This window comes from Mercenaria mercenaria, unplaced genomic scaffold (assembly GCF_021730395.1).
Source record: "Mercenaria mercenaria strain notata unplaced genomic scaffold, MADL_Memer_1 contig_4460, whole genome shotgun sequence".
Lineage (NCBI taxonomy): Eukaryota > Metazoa > Mollusca > Bivalvia > Venerida > Veneridae > Mercenaria > Mercenaria mercenaria.
Window position 1 is genome coordinate 27,298 of NW_026462690.1, and position 25,912 is coordinate 53,209.

The 25,912-nt window shown below is 35.8% G+C and overlaps 1 protein-coding gene across 1 annotated transcript in view; it reads right to left on the reverse strand.

Annotated features, from left to right (window-relative positions):
* The window catches only part of LOC128553898 (uncharacterized), a 43,212-nt gene extending 17,608 nt beyond the window's left edge, over nt 1–25,604 (reverse strand). The window contains exon 1 of the mRNA XM_053535100.1: nt 25,474–25,604. Coding sequence (XP_053391075.1) covers nt 25,474–25,519 — 46 coding nt within the window. The 5' untranslated portion in view covers nt 25,520–25,604. The remainder of the gene's footprint in view (nt 1–25,473) is intronic.
* Between the last annotated feature and the right edge of the window lie 308 nt (nt 25,605–25,912).

Here is a 25,912-nt window from a genome sequence, read left to right on the forward strand (position 1 = left end):
TAGTACTCGAAATCAGGCTAAACAAGGCGAAGTACAATTATTATTATTATTATTATTATTATTATTATTAATATTATACCATATTTGTATAGCACTCTTTTCATACAAAAGAATATACGCTCAAAAGTGCTAAACAATAGAATGAACATACATGTTTAAGAACTCCGCCAATTTCGATTGTGACCCAGATCGGACCAGTAGTTTGAGAATTTTTGCCCCTGATAATGCAAAAATTGCAAATGCAAAAGTTTGACTTTATTTACACTCTAGCTCATTCATTTGTAAAACAATCACGTGCTACCTGATCGTGATCTACAACGGTCGCAAAGGCAGGTTCAGTCGTCTCCAGCATGATAAAGGTTAACTTTTCAAGTCAATCTTCATCAAGTGTACATACTATTTTATCATTTTTATGGTTATCGAATCTCTGTTAAGTTCGATTATGGACAAGGTTGTACATGTACGTATAGACTTACAGCATTTATTTGAGAAGCAAAATCAATGCAAATTGATAAACTATCAACCACTGACCGGGTTTTTAAGTAATTTGGCACAAATGATTATCAGGTGACCCATTATAAAATATTGTGCAAGTCCATGCAGATTTCTGGAACATGTGTCACGTACTTGAACAATTCATTGAAAATCAACTACTTATAAAATTTCAAAGACATTTGGCGAAAATAATCAGCTGGGCACCTTCTTTGAAAAGTGTTAAAAGAATATGTCCAAGTAGAATTCTGGTTGCCATGATAACTGATAGGAAAACATTTATGAAATATCAAAAACTCATCATATTTCAAAATAATTTGGTACTTACAACCAGCAAGAAACCTTTTGTGTGAATTCTTGAAATAATTCATGTCGGTGCAGAACTAAAGTTGCCGTGGTAAACTATTGAAGTCAGGTGAACAATAGAGGGCATCATGGCCCTCTTATTTAATAATAATATCAATCTATATCTATATTTACCTGCTGAAGTTAAAGAAATTCTCACAATCATTTTTTTGACTGGGGAAAGGAAAGACTTATTAGTAAATACATTATGAAAACTAACAAATTAAAATGTGTAAGTCAGTTACTTACGTCTTAGATTGATGTTCATTAATTGAAAATACCCGCGGTCGTGCGGTAACACGATTCGCACGAGCGTGGGTATTTTCAATTCATGTACACTTTCTACTCGGTTAGTAACCTACACTTACTAGAAACTACTGAAAAATCGGGCTTGGACACCGAAAATCTGATTTTCAACAAAAAGTGAATTACACTTCCGATCGGCAGTGAATAAGTGAGAAAGTTTTGAAAAGATAAATTTCGTGAGTGCCTCAACAATGTTGTGGATTTATATATTATTGATATGTATCAAGTTAGTGAACATTTCCCAGGAAGCCCTTTGCTCGGATTATACCACCCGCCCTGAAACTGGCGAACACAGATTGAATTTGCCGCAATCGCCTTTCTTTTTTGGATGAACACTTGTACTTATGTTCTGAATTTGAAACGTTATCAATGTTTCATTGAAAGTGTTGTAAGAAAGAACAGTATGCTTGCTTATCTCATGCTTATGGTGTTCTCAACCTCAAATGACATTAAAGTAAATCCCGGACCTGCTGAAACTATGTACTCATGTGGCACATGTGATCTGCCTGTAACCTGGGATGATAGGGGAACGGTATGTGAAGCAGTTTTTATATCCTACCAGGACTGAACTGTTTTGATATCTGTCGTGTGTTTCGTCGGGCCCTTAAGGGTGTTTCTCTTGATGATCTGTCTTCTGAAAAGGCGTTGAGTACATACGTTTTTGGTTCTTAAGGTTTGCTTTTTATATATTTATACATGACGACTTTTGCGGTTTACATGTCATTCCTTTTTGTTTCCATTACGTGTGCTACAGATTCACCTGGAGGGGATTACTTTTATTAACACTGTCCCGTATCTTTGGAAATGGTGGGGGTAAAAATGAGGTTGGGTGTGCACCATAAACAGGTTTAAGCTCCCCAGTGGTGTTTTTGCTTCTGACCGTTCCAAGGCGGTGCCCAACTGCGTTCCTTTGTTTGTTCTTTTTGTGCTGTGTGCGAGTTTGTGTGTGTATGTGTGCGTGTGTGTGTGTGTGTGTGTGTGTGTGTGTGAGTTTGTAAACGCTGCCAACTGGGTAATTTCGTATGAATACACACCAACGTACTGGGGATACGCCTCGAACCGGGGAATTCCCCAGTTCATTTTAACAATACCACGTTATTCCTGACCTTCAAATTAGTCATATCTCGAAATTTGAGCTGATTCAGAGCGATAGAAATTTATTCCCCGGTACGCCGGTTCTGGTCATACACATATCTCACACACAATCAGAATTTTACAACGGTGTGTATCTTTCGCCGTTTACTGCAGTTCCCCAGTTTACCTGTATACAACTCGTAGTTCATACACACAAAGGTTTAAATTTTTTTCACTAATTTAACATAATGCTTTCGTCATTATAAGCTTATGAGTGAAAAGATTATGTTGATTAATTCATCAATTACCAATTAAATATCTTTTTACGTTCACAAGACGGTATTATATATTTATGTTACGGCATATCTTTTCCGGCTTATTGTGTTATGCGCTTTTATTTCTAAGTTAATGACTTGATTTGACAATACTTATGTTAAACTGAGAATATTATAATACACAGGAACACTACTCAAAATATACATTCTATGTATATTCATCGCATTTAACAAACTTTCAACTTCAGGCGCGGTGCTGAAATATACTAATTCCTTTTGAATTACCGTGCTGCATTTGAAAAAATAAATGTAGTATTACCTCAAAAGATGTTCATATATTCAGCTCATAATGCAATTACCTATGTAAATTCAACAGTAATTAATACAGCAAAGCCAGAGAATTTTAATACAGTTTCGTTATTTGTAAAAAAAGAACAACAACATTTGTACATTAACTTATTGATATTATTTACTACACACCAAAGAAATGCATATGAGGATCTGACTCCAGTACGTTTAAAATACTGATTAAGAACACGTGAAAATAATAAAACGTATATCATACAGTAGCAATTATCTTAACACAGGATTTTCGTGCTATTTTCGCGCTGATTTTGTTCAGCAATCGCAATGTGTTGAAATCTATGATGTAAAAATGTCCCAAAAGTAAAAATGGTACTAATACCTCTCAAAATCCTGTGCTGAATGTTATGTCATTACCTCCTACGATGTTTATACATGTATAGGCAGCTGTCAACTTGTTACGCAATTATCTACGTATGCTGAAGAGTAGCGAATACTACAAAGCCGAAATAGTTTAATACAGTTTTATTTTATTAAGTATTTGTCAAATTTAGAGACCACATTAATCATAACATTAGTACATTATCTGATTGATTTTATCTACTACACATCAAAGAAAATGACACTAGGATCTGTCTCCAATACATTCTTAAAACTGTTTAAACACTTGGAAATTCTAAAGCCTAGATCATAGCTAACTCGTGCATTTACCTTAACACGGGAATTTCATGCTATTTTTGCGCGATCGCCAAGTCTAGATTCATGATAGAAAAATGTTTCAACAAAGCATAGACTATAAAGTGTGTTGTACATGTCCGAAATAATTGCAGTTTACGACGGTTCAAATAAAATGATAATGCTGCGGCTGCACGGGTTTAGGATCATTTGGCAAAAATATAGAAACCGTGAGACATCAATTAAACACATGGGAATCACAGCAAAACAATTCTCACGCAAAAATAAATAAATAAATAAATAAATAAAATAAAATTTGATGTTCACATAACGAACAGATATATCCTACAGAAAAATTGTCCCCAGATTCTGCAACCTGAAGCACACTATTTTAAAACTTATATCATGAATTTGCTATATTTTAATAAGCGTCTTATCTTTATAAACTGTCGCTTTTAGCATTATAAAAGTTATTAAGTTGTTACACAAAAACCATTGACGTGTAAAGTTTGAAAGCTCAAAGTCTCAGTGCGTTACTGACATACCAAGGGTAATTTTCACAATGCATATGCTCATTAACCAAAAGGAGTTTTTTCTGTCACTGACATTCCTATCATTCTACAATAAGTATGAGTATGATATACAATTATATCTGCGCATGATATTTTCTTCAACTTCAGGTCCGTAGAAGTTCAATTTGATCAAAACAACGTTTTAAGAAATTTTGTTTGTTGGACGGGGTGGGAACGACCTCACTCACCTGCTTATCAGTTTTGTTCATTCAGTGATATATCACACCGTGCGTTTATTGCGGTAGCATTTTATGTGGTAGTTTGGGGAAATAAAGAACGAAAATTATTGATGATTGAACTGACAGTGCTGATGAAATAAAAACAATCGCAGTATTCTACAGATGAGTTCCCGAGGTATTAGAAAATACAATATGTAACGCATCGTATGAATTCACAACTTATTATACATGTACTAATCGTTTGATTGAAACTTGAAAACAGAGAAATTTTATTGCGATTGAAGGATTTTATTGAATATAAAGCTTTTAAATACATAACGATATTATTCGTTGTTACATATATGGTTATTTCATACTTCACTCATGTAACTGACTGACACAAAATAAGACATTTCCTTATTCGGTGACACATTAACGCAGTATTTATTATGGGTGCAAGTATATTTACCTTTAGTTTTGACAATGGCATACGTATGATTTACTGCTATTAATAGCATTGAGGGAAACACACATATATAATAATCATAAAAATACTTACGGTATAAATATTTTGATTAAAACAACAATATCAGGAACTTAAAATACCTATGACTGATTTCATTTTAATCTTCCTTGATCAGAACGATTTTTACACGAGCATTCCGTTTCTGCATGTACTTTGTTTTGAAAAAGTACTGATAAACTTTGCGGTAAATTCAGCTGTTGTTTCAGTTTTCATTCTCCTACCTTTGTAATGTTTTACTTTATATACATTTTCGTGATCGAAACGCCAGATAGTTTTGTTTGCAATTAAATCATGTTCAGTTTCTAAAGGAAAAATCGTCACAAAAATGGGAAAAAGACTTTCCGAGTGTGGGATTCGAACACACGACCTTCACAAATTTTGAAAGATTAACTATGTAAAGTCAACGTTTTACTGAAGCCTGGTTTTCTAAAAAAAAAGATAAAAACAAAATCTATATATGGGAAAATAGTTTGGAAACAAAATAACTATGACTGGAAATGCTGTAAACTTTGTTTAAATCTTTTTTTAATATTGATTGCTATTTTCCCGGGCAAGAAATAACGATTTTCATGCGAGTCATTGCGGAGTTTGAATTAAGATTCCCCGGTTTTTATTTCCTGTTTCCGCATATCGAACCTAAAATTTTACTTTGCATTTAAATAAGCGCAAAATTCTTTTTTCTAAGAAAATCAAGTTTTCGTTAACCTGTTATCGGAGAGAAAAGCGCAAATAAAAATAAATGCTTTGTTTCTGTCATTCTTCCTGATTTAGAGTCATGTGTTTGCCTCAGTTCTATCTTATTCAAATTAATTACCTACTACTATTGTTTTCGCCTCAAGCCTGAGTCATGAGTTGATTTCCTACTCTAGGAACGTCATTTTTGTAATGCCTTATCTTTTTGAAACTTATCATTATTAAATAGCAAACGGTACTATAGTTTAAATCATGATAATGTATACAATGTATATATAATAATACACAGTTCAAATGTAGGAACACAACAACTGAAAAATATACTGAATATTACGCCGATTGGGAGATTATCCAAATAAGTTGTCTGTGTTTTTGTTGTATGCATGATTTCGTTAATCCGAATGGTTTTTAAAGGAACCACACTTATATGTTTGACTGTTAATTCTGTCTTTTGAACGAGTAGAATTGAAGTAAAAATAAATTGTCTGCTTAGCACAGATTCAAAGGCGGATCCAGGGATTTCGGCATTTTTTCTCGCTCGCTACGCTTGCATAGGTAATTCATCATTTGTTCTGGGTGAAAATATAAATATGCATTTTTTCTCGCTCGCTATGCTCGCATAGGCAATTTGTCTTTTGTTTGGGTAAAACAATGCATTTTTTTCTTGCTCGCTACGCTCGCACAATAAAAGTTCGACCAAGTTTGCATGAGCTCCTATAAAGCTTTTTATTTTACGTTAATAAACTTTAGTAACCCCTCCCCATAAAAATCCTCAGAAATCGGGCTTAGAAATTCCATTCCGAGATACTTAAGCAAGAATAAGTCTGACGAGTCATTAAAACATGGACTATACGTAGCATGTTATTTGGGTTGATTTTATCATAAAACCTGTCCTTTTTCAATGCCAAAATCAATACCTCAGAACGCAAAGAATGCACCAGATGGATCTATTGTTTTCAAAATGTTCCGGTGGGGTGGGTTGAGATGGGGAGGGGGAGATGGGGACATGCCCACGGACCCTCCTAGTTGTTCTACTACAAATATTTTGCACCCCTTACACCAAATCCTGTATCCGCAGGAATTAAAACATACAATATTACTTATTCTTGCAAACCAGACGGGGATTTCCGGTATCTTTACCGGTGCTGGAAAAGTCCATCTTACACCCCGGGGTGGTGTAAGATGACTCTCGTGCTGTAAATGACGTATAAGAACTACATATATGTAAAGGATTTGTGTAGTAATTTATATTCTATTTAAAAAACGGAATGAAAATTCAATACCTTGACAGTTCCTATTGGTTCCTGATAGTATGTTTCTCGATTCAAATCACGTTATTTTATCAAAAATTCATAACGTTACGCTGCAACTGGTAAAACAAAACCGGAACTAAACATTGTTGTTTGTTTTTAAACGTCATGACGTCTTTCCTGTTTACTGACGTTGGTTTCCCGCGCTTTGTTTAAATACACTGTCATAAGAAATAGTTCTAAAAAAGAAAGCTGTTCAATTGATTTTATTTTTATTATTATTTCTTGAAACCGGTATGCAAGAAAAAGATTCTACTACTGGTTATAGGTGCAGATGGAAATATCCGGCTCTCGGGTAACTGTTTAGGCGGTACTCGGCAAAGAGCCTCGTTACCGCCTAAACAGTTACCCTCGAGGCCGGATATTCCTATCTGCACCTACAACCAGTGAAAAAATCTTATAATATCGAAGTTCAAATGCTGCTGTAGGCAATGGAAAGTGATTTAAGCACACAACTGATAAAACCAGATACTGCTTTGTGCTTTATTGTGTCTCTGCATCATGTGTCTGGTTTGTTCTTCGACAGTTATTTTAATGTTAACATTTGACATAGACAACTTTTGATTGAATCTCAAATGATTGACGTGCTACATGTACCTACATACAGAATATAGAACTTTCTCTATTGTCTCTACCGCCTCTGTTTTCGGGTGGTTAGAATCGCTGACTTAAAATCACTCGTAAGTACTCACTGATTAAGGGGCATGGGATCAGTCCTTGCTACCGACCAGGTCTCTTTATGTAAGAAAGATGACAGCTTGAGTACTAGTACTTGATCTTTCAATGAAAGATTGGTGGGTAATCTGCCCACCTGACAGAACTGAATTAGTGTTTAAAATGGCGTAAAACCCATCAAATCAAATTAAGTCCCTCGGTTGTCTTTTCTCATATATATGATATGTAATAGGAGCTTCCGCATTCACCATTTTAATAGCTAGTTCCTCGTTTCAACTTTACACACGTACCCGGTTAGTTATACACTTGTACCTCATTTAGTCTTTACACTAACTCCCCGTTTTGTTGAAACACACAATTCCACATTTCGTCTATACACAAACACCCGGTTTGTTACACATTCACCTCATTTGGTTTAAACACAAAATTCCCCGCTCTGAATGTGAAAAATCTCATTGCTTAACAATTGAAGATAGCTTTAATCTAAAGCCTCGGATAATTTTAAGATCATTAGAATAAGAGTTGATAGAAATATGATAACTGTAGCTACAGTAATAAAGAAGTTCCCAGTTGGTAGGTTTATAGCTTACATCCCCGATTGGTTGCGTGTACATGTATGTGTGTGTGTGTGTGTGTGTGTGCACTCGTGCTGTGGGTTTCATTTTGGGGAGGCTGCGTTTTGGTACGTGGCATTCCCGGTTTGATATTTGTCTTAGTTTTTTTTGTGATCAATGGTACCACATAGACCGTCAGAAATATACATACTAGAACAAACCTACAACAAACTTGAAAATTCCTCGGTTCCTATGGGACTGTATTGTGTTTGATTGCCAAAATTACAGCTCGGTATGTTTTGATTACATTCTTAGTACAACTAACCAGTTCAGCGTACTTTCTGAAACTAAGCTTGAGAGCCCTGTTGAAAATCTGAACCTTAAACCTATTCATACTTCTATGACGGAAAGAACGAAAAATCGCGCTGAGAAACGTATATCTCCTTTACAAACTGAAAGTGAACTTTCAATGAATAAAGTCGAAACAATGTCGTCTATAAAAATAATTGGAAAGTACCAAACCGACTATTGTCATAGGTACAGAGATTTTTTAGATCCGTCTATTACCGATCATCAAATTTTTCCTCCTTCATTCAAAGTTTATCGAATGACCGACCAACTAAAGGCGTCGGAGTGCTAGTTGCAAGAAGTAGTGAATTTTAAGCTCACCTGTGCCTGAGTTACAAACTGACTGAGAAATTGTATTTTCCAAAACTGAGATTACAGGCCATAGGACACTATATATCTCATCCTGCTACAATCCAAAGACGTCAAAAGAAAACAGCCTAAATGAATTAGAAAACAAATGAGCCGTGCCATGGGAAAACCAACATAGTGGGTATGCGACCAGCATGGATCCAGACCAGCCTGTGCATCCGTGCAGTCTGGTCAGGCTTCATACTGTTCACTTTTAGTTTCTCCAATTCCAATAGGCTTTAAAAGCGAACAGCATGGAGCCTGACCAGACTGCGCGGATGCGCAGGCTGGTCTGGATCCATGCTGGTCGCATACCCACTATGTTGGTTTTCTCATGGTGCGGCTCAAATGTTGAATTTAGTGTGTCAATCAAGGAATGCTTTTCTTGTTATTGGTGGTGACTTTTACCTTCCGGTTAGGATTGGAAAAATAAAGTGTTACAATTTTACAACCGAATGCAACTTTTATCGAAAATCATTATAAATTTGATGATATTATAGACGATTACGAACTGACGAAATTAGCGGAAAACTCAACCCATGAAACAAAAAATGGACTTAATTGTAAAAAGTTTTCCATTAAGTTTCCCTCGGAATTGACGTTATCCCAAGCATTTCAGGCCATGACATGGTATATACGGATGTGAATGTCTCATCAAGAAAATTCAAGCAATTTCCAAGAAAAAAATGCCTTGTATCGTAAAGCAAGCCGAGATTCCATGCACGGGGAAATAAATCATATCCATACTGAAATTCTCGAAATGAAACAAAACGTTGGTAGTGTGGAAGATCTTTGGAACTTGATCAAATCTGAACTTGAAAGTTGTGCCAACAAACATATACCCCATAGAAATGCAAAGCAATTCTTCATTGGGTTAGTTATGAATTAAATGAATTAATAAGAAAATGTGACAGGTGTTACAAAAAAGATGAAAACAGTGCGGCCAAATCATTCAAAAAATATATATTAGAAACTTAGACTGGTTGAGAGGCAGCTCAGGAGAGCATACTTGGAACATATTGAAGATATAGTAACTCTGCCAGACAATGACAATGAATATTCGGGGAAAAGGCGATTTTGGACATACATAAAGCATAAAAAGTAATGGAATCTTGCACTCAAATCCACTGGACAAGGCCACATTCCTGAACATTCAATTCAAATCGACATTTTCAAATAGTGGAGCTTTAACATACAGTGAAATAAATCAAGATGTAACATGACTGGATCACATCCGAAAATCAAAGAACTTGTTATAACAACAAGTGGAATACAAAACCTACTGAAAGACTTTAATTTGAATTTAAGGCACCTGGCCCAGACAATATTAAACCAAGGTTTTCAAAAGAACTGCACCATTTCTAGTGATAATTTTCAATCATTCCTTTAAACTGTAGATATTCCTACCGACTGGAAGAAAGCCAATGTGACACTGATTTTAAGAAAGGGCAAAATTACAAAGCTGAGAACAATAGACTAGTTTCGTTGACGTGCGTGTGTTGTAAGCTATTAGAACACTGTGTAACAAGTCACATCATGGGGCATGCAGACAAAAATAACATCTTGTATCAATTGCAACATGGTTTTAGACGAGGGCGCTCCTATGAAACGCAACTCATCAAAATAATTGCCGACGTAACAACAAATATGGACTCTAGTTAACAAACAGATGCTCTAGTCATAGACTTTTCGAAGGCATTTGACAACGTTAGTTACAGCCTACTGATTAAAAAACTGGAACATTACGGAATTGATAGCAGTATAAATCGGTGGATACTATGTTTTCTCAGTGGCAGGTCACAATATGTGGTCGTAGAAGGTGAAACATGTAAAAGTATTAGTGTTAAATCTGGCGTCTCCCCAGGGCTCGGTCCCGGAACCGAGCTTTTTTCTATGATATATAAACGACAATTGCTTGCGATACAATAGCATATTTAACAGTGTCACAATCAGACGCCCATACTCAACAGAAAGTTCTTGATACTCTTGCTATCTGGGAAAATCGTTGGAAAATGTCATTTCACACTGAAAAATACAATTTCGTGTAAACATAATCTAATTAAGCATAACTATAATTTACATGAACACCTTTTGGAATCAGTGCAAGTAGTTAAATACCTGGGAGTTTATATTTCATCTGATTCCAAATGGACTGAGCATATCGCAAATATCTGTGCTAAGACTAACGGCACTCTTTGATTCCTAAAGAGTAATTTAAATATCTCATCTGCAAAAATGAAAGAACAGAAATATAAAATTTTAGAATAATAAGTAATAGTTATAGTATGTGTGAGAGTGTGTTACCAGGATATATCAGAGCTAGGGGTACATCGAGTGTATTTTTCTCTGCACATATCGTCGAGGCCGGTAGGCCGAGACAGATATGTGAAGAGAAAAATAACGAGATGTACCACTAGCTCTGATATATCCTGGTAACACACGAGCACTACATATTATAACTGTTTTATCGCATAGTTTATCATTAAAATTTATATATTATTTTCATTTAAATTTATTTATTATTAGTTTTACTATTTTGATTCCCTTTCTGCCTCTCGCTGACTGAAACACTAAAACTTCTGTTTTAGAAAATGTGTTTCCCAGATAAAAGTACCCAACAAATTTCTGCATTGGTTTTAAATCTTTGCATTTCATTGGCCAGACATATTGTAAAACTTGTTGTTTTGTTTGTAAAAAAAATCAAAGAAAAAGAAACATTTGAGAAATCTCAGAATTTCATATATTTCATGTATTTCTGAATTTGGCAATAACTATCAAGTTTTTGAAATATTCTAGTTTATTTATTCTTTTACTTTATAAATGTAGGTGTTTGTGACAATTCTTTCTCTGTGAACTGTAAATTGGAGCTAAAATCATCTTTTCTTTAAAAGGAAAAAATTATACTCCCTTGATAGGACCTCAATAGAGAAAAAGTGTTCCGATATATATCGGAACAGTTTTACTGTGCTGATATATATCGGAACACTTTTTTTCTTATGAAACTCCATAGAGATTTCCGTATTGATATATATCGCAACAGTTTTGTAAGATATCAGCACAGTTTTGTAGTAATAATGTGTGTTACTATGTATAACATGCTGCAAAGATCAAAGGAAAATTGCCGCACTATGCGATAATTCATGAACACTGAATATGCCGCAACAGTACTGGATCCGTTTTCCAGCAAGATACAGTGTAACTTCCGAAAACCGGACCTTCTGAAAACCGGAAACCTTTGAAACCCGCACGAAACTCAAGGTCCCGTTTTTTCTGTTCTTATTTCTATATATTTTTAACCTCTGAAAACCGGAACTTCCGAATTCTGAAAACCGGACGATTTTTGAAGCACCGTTTATATTTTAACACTAAAATTGACTTCCGAAAACCGAACAGCAAAGTATTGCTGGATTTAAAGTGTCACCTGATAATCCAGAAACGCTGTCAACATGTTCCTTTGTTTATTCATTAGAGGTGCGCGTTTATTTTGACACGCTATATAATCACAATGAATTTTTGATGCAAAATAAGGAAGTAATTAGCGATTATTTTTATTTGTATTCCATTTATAAAAACGTGATGAATTAGATTTTTTATGTGTTAAAAACTTTCTTAATGTTTGAAGGAAAGAAAGATAGATGTTTTAAATGATTTAGTTACATCGATTAAACTATGCATTATCAACATTAATTAAAATTTAATGTTGACGAACTCGGGACTCCAAAGATGTAAGTGGAAAATGTTTGTGTAAATGCTATTATTAAAGTTCTGTTGTTTTTTTTTTATATTTGTTATTTATGTACTTATTATCCTTAATGTTTGTAATTAATTTATTAATTAATTTATATGAAATTGTAAAATTAAAAAGGATAAAAATCTCCTTCATCCTACGTGTAAGAAAACATAACTCTTGTGCACCACATCCAGTTTGCCTACATACTTTCAAACTTCTGAATTCCGGAAACTTTCAAAAAACCGAACTTTTAGGCAGGTCCGGAGGTCGTTCGGTTTTCGGAAGTTACACTGTATATATAAACTCGAAGTTTAAAGGAGGGCGGCAAGATACGTACTACATAGACATGGAAATCGAGCTAGTGTGACTGAAATGTTAGACCACCTTGAATGGCAATCGCTACAAGACCGCAGGCGGCAAGCAAGGCTCTGTATGATGTACAAAACTGTGAATTAACTTGTAGCCATCGATAAAAGTGATCGTTTAATTCCACCAACTCTTCATTCAAGAGAAATACCAGAACACTCAATTCCACACTGTAATAATGACTACCACAAAGACTCCTACTTCCCAAGGACGATCAGGGAATGAAATGGGCTTTCACCGGATAAAGTGACGGTGGAGACCTTGGAAACAGTCAAGTTCCAGGTGTCCAAGCACTGTTCCTTATCTCTGTAAATTGTTCTTGTTTTTAACATTCCTTTGTACATATTTAATCTTTTAACTCTGAACATTTTCTAATCATACACCCCTAACGTCAGAATAATCAATATGTTGATTGTGGACGTAAACCGGCAGAAGCAGAAGAAGCAGAAGCTGCCATGCGGCAAAGTAAGTGGACATATTTGCGGCAAACTAGTTAACTGGTATTCGTGAAATATCTATACAACCTTTCGTTTTATACAACTCGACAGAACAACACTAGATTATCTTATATCTTTTAGACTATAGCATTACGTAAAGATTTTCTTGTTTAATTAAAAGAGGTTACTGAAATATCTTTTCTTTATTGGCCTAGGTACATCAAGTCTTAATAGAGGACGAAATGCTACATGCTATATATTCAAGCTCTAGCTAGTGAGGTTTAAGACTAAAGGAATTCTTATTTTTTATAAGTCTATGTAAAACAAGTGATCCTAGTAGGAATAATTTGAACAAACTTGGCAGACGACCAATAAACAATGTTACATGCCAAATGTCTCAGCTCTGGTTTTTGCAGCCTCAGACAAGAGTATTGTTGTGTTTTTCTTACATTAGCCAATGTAAAACTGAGTGGATAAAATTTCAACCCCAGAGCATGACTTGATCAGACTTGGTAAATGATCGTTACAGAAAAGTTAACACAACATATTTTAGTTAAATGGCTTTAGGTTAAAACAAAAAAAAAAATAATATGTAACTCCAGGATCATTTTTGACACATAAACTATAGATCATAAGATTAAACACAAAAATAATGTTTTCCAGTGCAAGTCTATGTAAACCGAATGAACTTCTAAGTGGAGAAAAGTTTGACCCCATGGCCATGATTTGAATTAACATGCCAGTATACCACTATCACTACATAACGCTACTTACCAAGAAAAAGGCATAAAAAAAATTCTTATTTTAAAAGTTGCCAAAAAAAAACATGTATCTGAAAAGAAATAATTGGACATGAACGTCCAGAGCATGTAAGCTTCTTGTTGTTGATGTACACAAAGTTTAATTCTATTTCAAGTTGATGGAAACATTAGGTGTTGAGTACACTATGTTTAATACAGTTGAAATATTTCATTGTCCGAAAAGGGCCATAACTCATAAACTCATGATTAAAAAAACCACGTTACACCACAAAATGGTAGCAACGCATTTCGAGTTTTGGTAGCGACAAAATGCGTTGCAAGGGTACATATGTGTTAAGGATCATAGAATGGAACGTATTTTAGCTTTTTCTACGTCAGGGGATGTGCTTATATAACAATACGAACAAGAGAGAGAGAGAGAGAGAGAGAGGGAGAGAGAGAGAGAGGGAAGGTAAAAGGAGGGAAAGTCTCTTATAAAAAGGGTAGGGGAGGTGGTTCGATGATCCCCTCCCGAGATATAGTTTTCTTAAAACGAAACAACCAAAATATAGACTCCTGGGCGTGTAAAAGTAGCCTCAAATGACGCTTCCTATGCAATAACATGGTTTTAATGTTTTAATATATTGTTGGAAGGATAGTCTACCGAGATTTTTTAAAGCACGAAAATGTTGAATTCTGTAAAACGAAGTATAAATGTGAGGATGGCACGTGGGTCCTGTACACAATTATTTTTTAAAACATCCCACATGAACATAAATGATGAATTCTGTGCGTGTTTTAGGGGTCTTAGATAAATATTGCCGGACAAATTTTTTTTTTTCTCTTTAAAGGCGAGGGGTTGCGAGAGTCCACCACAAATATCTTTGAAAGACAAGGTAAAAAAAAATACAAAAATACGAGTGCCTGATATTTACTCGACCAACCTCGGTAACTCTCGGTAAAAAAGTTAATCGTTCCCCTCGGGATTAGATTCACTATCTGACTGGATATTCAATTGTATTTTACTATATTAAAGAAAATTGAAATTCTAAGGATTTTTGGTGGATAAATGTTGCATGTCTACCTTGCATATACTTTTTAAAGGTATTATACAATCCGTCTGATGTAACCTTTTCTCTAGAATCTCATGAAGTTTAATCTCAAACAGCCTATATTTACTTATGGGCGTTTGTGAAACCTGTCCAAGGGTCATGCGAACGACGCATCAAATAATAGTGGTGAACAGTTGTGCCAAGTTTGTTTTTTAACATCTCCCGATGTATGTCGAAGTTAAGAGTTGCATTGACCTCTCTCACGTGTGTTCCAATGGTCCTGCTTGACTGAATCTAGGACCGTTATATTTTCAAAGTCAAAAGGTCAAGATGGTTGGATGAGCGCCTAAGTTCCATCGTGACTCTTTTTTAAATAGCACGGTCCATTCGTCATAAAATATTCTTTTTGTAAATCATGAGATTATTATTAATACCGTTTTGCGTTGGATGTGTACATGACCAACGCATTTTGGTATACATTTTTGCAAACTACCAAATTGCGTTGAGAGTAACGCATTTTGGTAGTGACTACCAAAACTCGGCCGAATTTTGGTAGTGACTACCAAATTGCGTTGCTACCATTTTGAGGTGCAACAAACCCATGCACATTGGTCTGTATTAAAAACAGTAGTTACATCAAGCGCAGTCAGTGAAATCTTATAATAAGAATGTTTTCCATTCATGTAGATTGAACCTTTTTAGTAGAATTCTTTTGAAGGAGCTGAACTAATGGTAATTTATGAAATAATTGGTAAGTTAGAAATAACATTTTATTCAGCTTTCAAGACTAAAATTCTATTGCAATGTGTTTAGCCTTTAACTGTTTATTTTTCTGTCAAGCAGATGTGTTATGTCTTTACAGGATTAAAAGAGAGGAAATTATTGTTTTATAGTTTTTTACTCATTGCTTAACAGGCTACAACTGCAGAGAGTATACTACATGGTTTAAGCATTATAAGCTAAGAACCTCCCAAAGGTGGGGTTAAGAGATGTCCATTATAATTAAACATTATACATGGCAGTATCATACACAACACTTCTCCCCTTTTTATTTGGAAGCTTCTGCATCTAATTCATTAAAAGTTAGCATTAACTTTAACATTTACACTAATACTTCAGAACTGTGAACGAAATTTTATGAATGAAATATTTTCCCATGATAATTTTTCTCTGCAAAATTCTTCACGAAAGTGTTTTGTGGAAATTATCTGTAATACAATAAGTATGAGATAAAGTCTTAAAGAGTGTTAATTGTCCAAATTCAAGTCCTAATTTAACTCGATATTAACACATTAAATACTTGTTTAATCTCGGGGAGTAAACCTCTAATCAAAACCATACCTATCTGGTGCTTTTCTATTCCGTAATGGATATCGTCTTTCAGAAACAATGTCTTATTTACTATTCATTACCACAGGTGTATTATCAGTAGTTTTCTGCGTACTATCTTGTTTCTCATGCACTGTTTTCTGGTCACCTTGTGCCTGATTATTTAGATTTTCCGGGCTGTAAGTCGGATTATTTTGCGGTAATGATTTTGATAAATCCATGTCAATTTCATGCGGCTTATCTATCGATTGCGGTTCAATCATTTCAGTTTTCCACAATTGATTTGCATGTCTATCTGATACATAAGCGGACCTTCACGAGAAACTATAGTACCGCTAATCCATTTTCCTCTACCGCGGTAATCACGCGCTAGCACATTTTCACCAATTTCGAATTCTCGAAATTTTCTGTCATCAGAAAAGAAAGACTTCATTTGCTTATCAGACACATACCGTTTCGTGTCAGGTTTGACAAGATCGAGCCTACACCTAAAACTTCTACATTGAAAGAACTTTGCAGGCGATTCATTTGTCGTACCGTAACAGAAAACAACTAAGTTTCTGATTGAAATCTCCTGTTTCAAAATGCATACTTTGTTTGAAATGACCGACAAATCTTTCCGCGAGATCATTTGTGCTCGGTTGTACGGTGCAGATCTTAAATGTAAAATACCATTGTCTTTCATGAAGTTTGCGAAAATATCTGAACAAAACTATGATCCATTGTCACTCACAATATTTGTAGGTAACCCATTTCTTGAAAATACCATACGCAAAACTTCTATCGTTCTTTCGGCCGTAGTACTTTTCATTTCAATGACTTCCGGCCATTTTGAATGTGCATCGACCATAATAAGAAACATTCTTCCCAAAAAATGCCCAGCAAAATCTACATGTACGCGCTCCCATGGAGAACTAGGCCATTCCCAGCGGTGAAGGTTAACTGCTGAAGGTGCCTTCTGCTGTTTTTGACAACCGACACAACTTTTTACAAGCAATTCTAGATCTTTGTCAATGCCAGGATACCATACATACCCTCTTGCAAGATTCTTCATTCTAACAATGCCAGGATGGCTAGCACGCAATAGATCTAAAATCTGTTTCCGTAACTTTGTAGGTATGACCACTCTTATTCTCCATAGTAAACATCCGCGGTGGATCGATAATTCACTTTTCCAGCTCGCGTATGCCTTCAGCACTGAATCATTTTCACTCGAATTCCAACCGTTTTGCACTTGTTCATAAACACGTGACAAAATTTTGTTTCGTCGTGTTTCTCGTGCGATTTGAGCGTTAGTAACCGTTAATTGTTCTATTTGTGAAGTGTAAAATACATCTTTGCCATCATTGCAATCTTCTTGTTGCGTACGCACGGGTAAACGTGACAATGCATCGACATTTGCGTTTTTCTTTGTACTCTTGTACTCTATATCATAATTAAAACCCGAGAGATACAAGGCATATCTCTCTTCACAAAGTAATTGGTTGCCAAGGCCTCTCTATCGACCTGCGCATATTTCTGTTCAGTTTTTGTCAAAGTTCTTGACGCAAATGCGTAGATATGTCAGGCAAGAATCTATGGTAGTACATGAGAAGACCAAGATAACTACGAAGAGAACTTACGTTCGTAGGCCTGGGTGTGCCTAAAATAGCTCCAATTTTAGCATGTGATTTCCATAACCCACTAATATCAATTTCATGACCACAGTAGCTTATCCGGTCTTGAAAGAATGCGTATTTGGCCTTGTTCACTCGTAATCCATGCTCTTCTAGTCTAGTTAAAGCTAAATCCAGATTTTTAAAATGTTCCTTTTTGGTAGCACCGGTAATGACCATGTCATTGAGAATGCACTGTACTCCATCAATTCGCTGAAGGCTTTGTTCAGTCGTTCTCTACCATATTGATGGCGCTGAAGATATTCCGTAGACAAGTCTACTATACGAATATAGTCCCTTATACGTATTCATTGTTAGAAGCTGTTTGCTTTCGTCGTCGATATCCAGATGGAAATAGGCTTGTCGTAAATCCAGTTTCGTAAATTTTTGCCCTGACGATAAATTTGCGAAAATATCTTCAATTCTTGGGAGAGGATATTTGTCTACTTTAAGCGCTTGGTTTACAGTAACCTTAAATTCACCACAAATTCTCACGTTTCCGTTTGGTTTTACTACAGGAACAATTGGGGTTGCCCAGTCATTGTTATTCAGTTTCGAAATAATTCCCTGTTGTTCGAGTTATTCAAGTTTTTTTTCTCGATTTTCGACTTCAGTGTGTATGGAACTGGTCTTGCTTTGACGAACTTTGGAGTTGCATTTTCTTTGAGCGATAAACTTGCCTGCATGCCCTTGACTTTTCCGATGCCCTTGAGTGGTGTCGATCTAGTATTTCCTTCAAGCGACTCTTTAATTTATTATTGTCAATTGTATTTACCTGTAAAAGTTCTTCCAGTCAAGATGGATTTGCTGTAACCAGTCTCTTCCAAATAAAGCTGACCCGTTTTCATTTATGACACAAATCCGCAAAATTTTAGATTGGTCATTTATCTTGACACGTACTAATTTTGTCCCTGCTTGTGTGATTTCTTCACCTGAATACGTCCTTAATATTGACGTTGGTCTGTCCAATTCCTTATTTCAAAACAGTTTTTGGAATTCCTCTTTGGATATCAATGTAACAGCAGATCCAGTGTTCCATTTTTACAGGAATATTGTCAATTTCCGGCGTAATCCAAATTTTGTTTGACGAGCAACCGCGTACCGAATTAACATACTTGATGTCATATACCTCATCACTTACTGACTTCACTTTGTTTGATTTACATACATTTTTCAGATGTCCCGTTTTCTTACAGATGTGGTACTTTTTGTTCTTAAAGAAACATTTGTATGCCTGGCGGTTTGTTTTAACATAAAGTTTACAGGGATCGAACAAAGGTGGACTCTGTTTCGGTTTTTCGGGCTTTTATGTCTTCACCGGAAATCTGGCAGTCTTGTGCACTTGTTCTGCCGATGTTCATAATTCTGACTAATCTCTCGCTGCCGTTTCCATAGCAACCGCTTTTTCGATGGATTTTTGTAATGTCAAAAACATAGAGAAAAGTGAAAACTTCACAGGTCGCTCAACACGACTAAAATGAAAATGTTGCAGGCTCGGTTTGATTGAGCCTGTTCATGGACGGTAGTGGAAATGAATGCTACCGTCCACGCCCTCTAGCCCCGGGTTGAGCAGAACTCAACATTTACACATGCTAAAAGTACTAAAAATGATTTAGAGACATCCGCAGATGTATTCAAACGGCGGTGAACATGGAACCTTCAATGATACACGTGTTGATGCGTGTAATTCCATGAAGAGCGGCGTTTGGTCCCCAGATAAAGTAAAGTTGTTTTCGACAACAGTCGTTTTTGAATATTTTCTTCCCTCAAACCGCACACAAATCTGTCCCTCAAGGTATCATTTAGCGTATCACCAAAATAACAGTGCTCTGCTAACTTCCGTAAAACAGCTATTTAATCATGCACACTTTCACTTGTACCCTGATGTCTTTAATGAAATCTAAATCACTCGGCGATAACTAACGGTTTTGGTGCCAAATGTTCCTTTAATAGTGTTGTCAATTCATCATACGACTTGTCTGCTGGTTTCATCGGCGAACATAAGTTTCGTAATAAACTATAAGTTTTTCCACCGATTAATGTAAGAAGGGCAGAAACTCGTTTTTCGTCTTCGATATCATTCACCGAAAAGTATTACACAAGTCTCTCCTCGTACGAAATCCACGAGTCAATGTTTTCATCATATGGCTCAATTTTTTCCAATATATCCATTCATTTTATCAATTCATTAAATTAAATTAAAAATTTGAATGTAATTCCACTTATCCTCGTCGCCACTTTGTTATGTCTTTACAGGATTAATAGAGAAGAGATTATTTTTATTATACCAGATTTATATAGCGCCCTTTTCATGATCAATTTCACGTTCAAAGGCGCTTTACATAGTTCAAATGCAGCCACACAGGGCGCATTATTCATCCTCTACTAGTACAGACACAGAGCGATCTGACCAGAGGGATAGAGTGAGACAAGGCCCCCACGACAGAGAGATAAGAAATCAGATACAGGCTTTTCCGGCTAACTTAGCCTAGCTCGTTGCGTATAGACAGCCTGGTTCTTTCACGTGACCAGTGTATAGCACTGATACACGCAAGGATTGCCTGGGTTCCTGACCAGTACACCTCTAGTTAGGTGGGAAACACTGAAAAGCGTTTCTGAAAATTCCCGAGTAGTCATTTTTATTGACGTGCTGTAATTTTGATATCTCCTTGTTGAGCCAAGTGGAGTAATTAATGAACTAATCGAATACTTTCAAGCCAGTAAATATAAGAAAAGGCTGTTTTTTAATTAGTTTGTTCAAAGATTTCGAAGTCAAACAGGTAATCTACTTTATATATTCCCATTCGTAAATTTACGAACTTCTAATAATATGTTTCAAATGTAGAAATTAACAATTAATACAAATATCTGAAGAACCTATAATACATTGAATGAGGTAAAACGGTGGACTATATTTACGATCATAATAAAATTTGAAAAATAAGAATGTGCAATAACAATTATATCAAGACTTTGTAAATTTACGATGTAGCTCTGATAATGATTGTCTATTGTAAAAAACATTTGAAAACCTTCATATACTTGATTTTGTAAATACGATAAAAACATTATTAACTCAAAACAGCAGTTTGTAAATTTATTTATACATGTATATTATACATGTATATAAGGGTGGACGGATAGCTCAGTGGTTTGCACACTGGCCTTCCAATCCTGAGGTCGGGGGTTCGATCCCCGGCAGCTACTCGGGAATTTTCAGAAACGCTTTTCAGTGTTTCCCACCCAACTAGAGGTGTACTGGTCAAGAACCCAGGCAATCGTTGCGTGTATCAGTGCTATTCACTGGGCACGTTAAAGAACCAGGCTGTCTATTTGCAACGAGCTAGGCTAAGTTAGCCGGACAAGCCTGTATCTGATTTCTGATCTCTCTGTCGCGGGGGCTTTGTCTCACTCTGTCCCTCTGGTCAGATCGCTCTGTGTCTGTACTAGTAGAGGATGAATTATGCGCCCTGTGTGGCTGCATTTGAACTATGTAAAGCGCCTTTGAACGTGAAACTGATCATGAAAAGGGCGCTATATAAATCTGGTATAATAATAATAATAATATAATATATTAAGTAACGAACATCACTTTTCATACTTCGTAGCTGTACGAACTAACTAAAATCACAAAATATCAATATTAAAAGTTGAAAAACACGGACACCTTGACTTGGTGTTGATATATTTTCTAGTATATTTTCCGCTGAAGTAGGTCCTGGTTGTTTGTCCGTGCGTGAGGTGTGCTGCTCATTGCATTATCTTTTATGGGCAGACTCAACAGACCGAGTCTGCTATTATGTTGCTTTGTTACGATCTATGCTTCAAAAGGATCTTTTTCACGGGTTTTAACTATTATAACAACAATCTTTTAATGCAATCTGGCGACTGTAAAGAGTCTCTTGCTACTTGGGCTCAGTGTTGTTATAATGTTTGGTCCTTTTGGATCATTGGGAACATTCAGTTTAACTATAATAGAATTTTGCTTAAGCCTGTATGAGGGCTGTGTCGCAGTCAATCCGTGTCTAGTATTATTTTGCTTGGTTGCATCCTAAGCTTCCAAAGTATCTTGTTTTAGATTATACCTGTAAATTTACGAACAAGATTTTATACATCTGAAAATACACACATTTAACATGTCTTACTTAAATTTAAGAACTTGTCTGGAATATTTGCAGGAGAGAAGAGATAAACTTCGTAAATTTAAGTACATACCAAATAGTCATTTTAGAAACTTGTGCAAATGATAAAATGTGTACATTGTAAATTAGAAATTCAATGTCACAGGTTTTAAAATATATATAAACTTTTCTTGAAAACCATCTTAAATTCATTTATCTATTTTGTTGGACTTTAAACGTCGCACCGACACAATTTTAGGTCATAGTTGGCGCCTATGAAGAATAATAGCAGACTCAATAGGATTGAGTCTGTTCATGAGGGGTAATGAAATGTGCAATACCTCTCACGTCCCCTAGCATCGACCTAAGCGTAAGTCTATTTCACATATGTTGGATGTACTCCATGATACCAAAGGACCAGAAAATATAACAACACTGAATTAAAACCCGGGGAGACTTTTTACAGCCGCTACACGATACGTAAAGATTTCTGTTTGATAGTTCATAAAATCTGTAAAAAAGATCCTTTGGAAGCAAATAATGCAACCAAGAAGAATAATAGCATACTAGGTTTCATTGAGTCTGTTCATGAGAGACAATGAATGTGCAACATCTCTCACGCCCCCTTGAGCTTAACTCTATTACACATAATGTTGAATGTGCTCCATGAGACCAATGGACCAGAAAACATAACAACACTGAATCCAAGTATGGGGAGACATTTTATAGCCGCCGCACGGCACTTTAAGATTACTGTTGTGATATGTGATACTGTAAAATGAGTTCAACATGTACTGATTTTCAATAAATTGGACTGTTCGAACATATAAACTGAACAGCATCTGGTATCTAAATACTCTTCAATATTTCCCAACATAGTATTCGCGGAGTTAATAATGGACTACATATTTATAAAGGCTTTGTTGCTATATCTCTCCACTACAGTTCAATTTGTTGTGATCCTTCCTTGCAATGCATGGTTTTGTCCGTGTTTATTTTACTCTGTGCTCCCGGGAAATCTGACAAGTCGAATAGTTCAAGCGGAAATATAGTTGACATATTTCACGAACAGAAAAGGTTAACGATTAACCAGTATGTAATTTTATCTGATACATGGTCGAGATCGCATAGACAGTTTTATCCTGTACATGGGTGTTTAAAATATTCATTCGCACAGTTCAAGACATACTTCGACTTTCCAGTTTAAATTTGTAGGAAAATCCCTCCGGATAATATTTTAAGCGGTAGAAACACTGACCAGGTGGATGGCTAACAGGACTTTTTGGGCTTCGAACAAACTGAGGATATGTACAAGTGATTTGATATCTGCAACCTTAACCACACATTAATTGTTAAGTTCACCAGCCACAATACGAGATAGTTTGTCAAGAATAGCAACATCTTAAACAAAAGATTGAAAATTGATTTTGAGCTATATTATGTAATACTCAATGTGATTATTAGAAAACTGAGTATAAAGATATTTCCCTTGTGGTTTCTTGCTCGAATACGAGAGTCAATAAATGACAGTAAAGTTTGTAGGCAATTGGTAGTTGAACAGTATTTGCACCATTTGCACGTGCACTAACGAGCGTGGCATATCAATGGAAAGACTATTGATTCTTTCAAACTGACCAGAAGTGGGCCTAACATTTCGTACAAAAGCTGAATCTAGCTGCAATGTTCGCGAAGAACATATGGCATATTTTAAGATACGCGGACTGCTTGGCATCGGCGCATCAGAAGTTAAAGCATGCTTCGACAAAGTGTACGAGGATAGTGCGATGCCATACCGTACAATTTCCCGATGGTTATCTCTCTTTAATGAGGGGAGAACAAGCACCAACGATTAGGCTCGTACTGGGCATCCTCTGCTGCGTCTGACAAAGACATTGCTGCTGTGAAAGTAATAATCAAGGAAGATAAAAGATGCACAGTGGAGCTAAAAGGGATGTTGGGGTATGTCGGGCCGTAATTCGTCATCGGATTTTCTGATTCTAAAGTAGGCTAAACCTGTAGAAGTGTAAGCACGCTGGATACCGCATTTAATGACCCCTGAGAAAAAGAAAGAGAGGGTAGGAAAAGCTTCCATCCTGCTCGTCATATGTAAAAAACAAGGAATCCAGGCGTATCAAAGAAATTTTTACAGGTGATTAGACGTGGCTGTACTTTTTTGAGCCTTACACTGAAGAAAATAATAAAATGTGGGTAGTAGAAAATCACGAGAGACCCGTCACTGCTTGATGGAGCATGCCCTGTTCTTAGACTCAAATAGAATCGTGACTCGCGTCCCTGTCTCGGAACACAGTAGTGGTACATTTAACAAAGATCCTTATCTTCTCGACCACTACACAGCAAAGCACCAAGGACAGGGGCATCAATTGCACCAAGCTGCTACGTGACGACAACCCAGCCCATCGTTCAGACTTAGTATAGAAATACTTCCAGGACGATTATATTGTGGTTTTACCACACCCGCCTTAAAGTCCTGATATCTCCCCTTTGGGCTGAACCAGTACATTCAATCATGCTTAAGGCCTAACCGCTTCGAAACGCGCAGCGCCGTTGGAAGCGCTCTATACAAATGTATAAACCATATACCTTATGAACGCTTTCAAAATGCATTTTCTGAGTAGCTTCTGCGCCTAGAAAAGTGTGTATCGTAAAGTGGAGAGTACTTTGAAAGTCTCACAGTCATTTCATGGAAAATGATTGAGTTATGGATAGTCCGCCACTGTTGCCACTACTTTGTAAATGCTCCTCGTATGTGTTGTAAATTATATACAAATGAACAGGTATTCAGACGGTAGGATGATGATCACATTCTTATGAAACCAAGAAAATGTTTAACATAAACTGGACCTAAACGAATGAAGTACGATTACAACATAGCATATATGTCTTTAAGTAAAAACAAAGCTTAGTAAGTATTTTTATTGTTAAAAGAAAATGATTCTGGCTGAATAGCAATAGTTACCCCCATATTTACTGCTAAAATAGTACATTGTCTAATATTAGGGATTTTACATTAAACTAAAGGCACGTTATGTATGGTTGCTTACTATTTCAATGCTATAAAGGCACTTCAATTGATTTTCGTGTGTTTTGTGCATCATATATTTCTCAATACCCAACATTTGTCCAGTCAGAAAATTGACATGTTAAGAAATTGTACACACATGTCAATAAAAAGGTAGCTTTTAGATAATATATACTGCATTGTTGTCTTTTGCATGGTATGCAATTAAGAAAAATGAAAAAGATGAAGAGAACTATAGTATTTAAATTCTTTCACTTAAATAATGCATTTGTCTAGGTTTTAGGATACTGCGATATTATATTTACGATGTTTCAATAAAATGTGAATGATACAGCGAAATTGTACTTACCAAAGAACAGAATAACACACAATCTAAAACACATCTTATAAAACATTATCCTCTCATACTGCCCTATCTCTCATTTTAAATGATAACTTCCTTGTCCGTTAGCGAATATATACTTTAAATGTTTATCTTGAAATTAAGTAACCTACTTGCTAAATATAGAGTCTCGTCTATCTTGTTTACTTATGACTATACTGTTATCGGAAAAATATGTTTACAAATTTATTCATTCAGTAGATTTTGTACACCGTTTGCGTTTTATAGCAAACAATATCCATTTTCCATTTTGAGAAAAATGGCTTCAGCGTTTCAACATCCGTTATTTTCGTTATTGTTGGTCTTTTTTAAAAAATTAAAAATGCAGGAAGAATGTATTTAAGATTCTGTCTGGACATATTAAATTTAAAAAAATATATATTTTAAAAAGTAAACTGGCAATTTT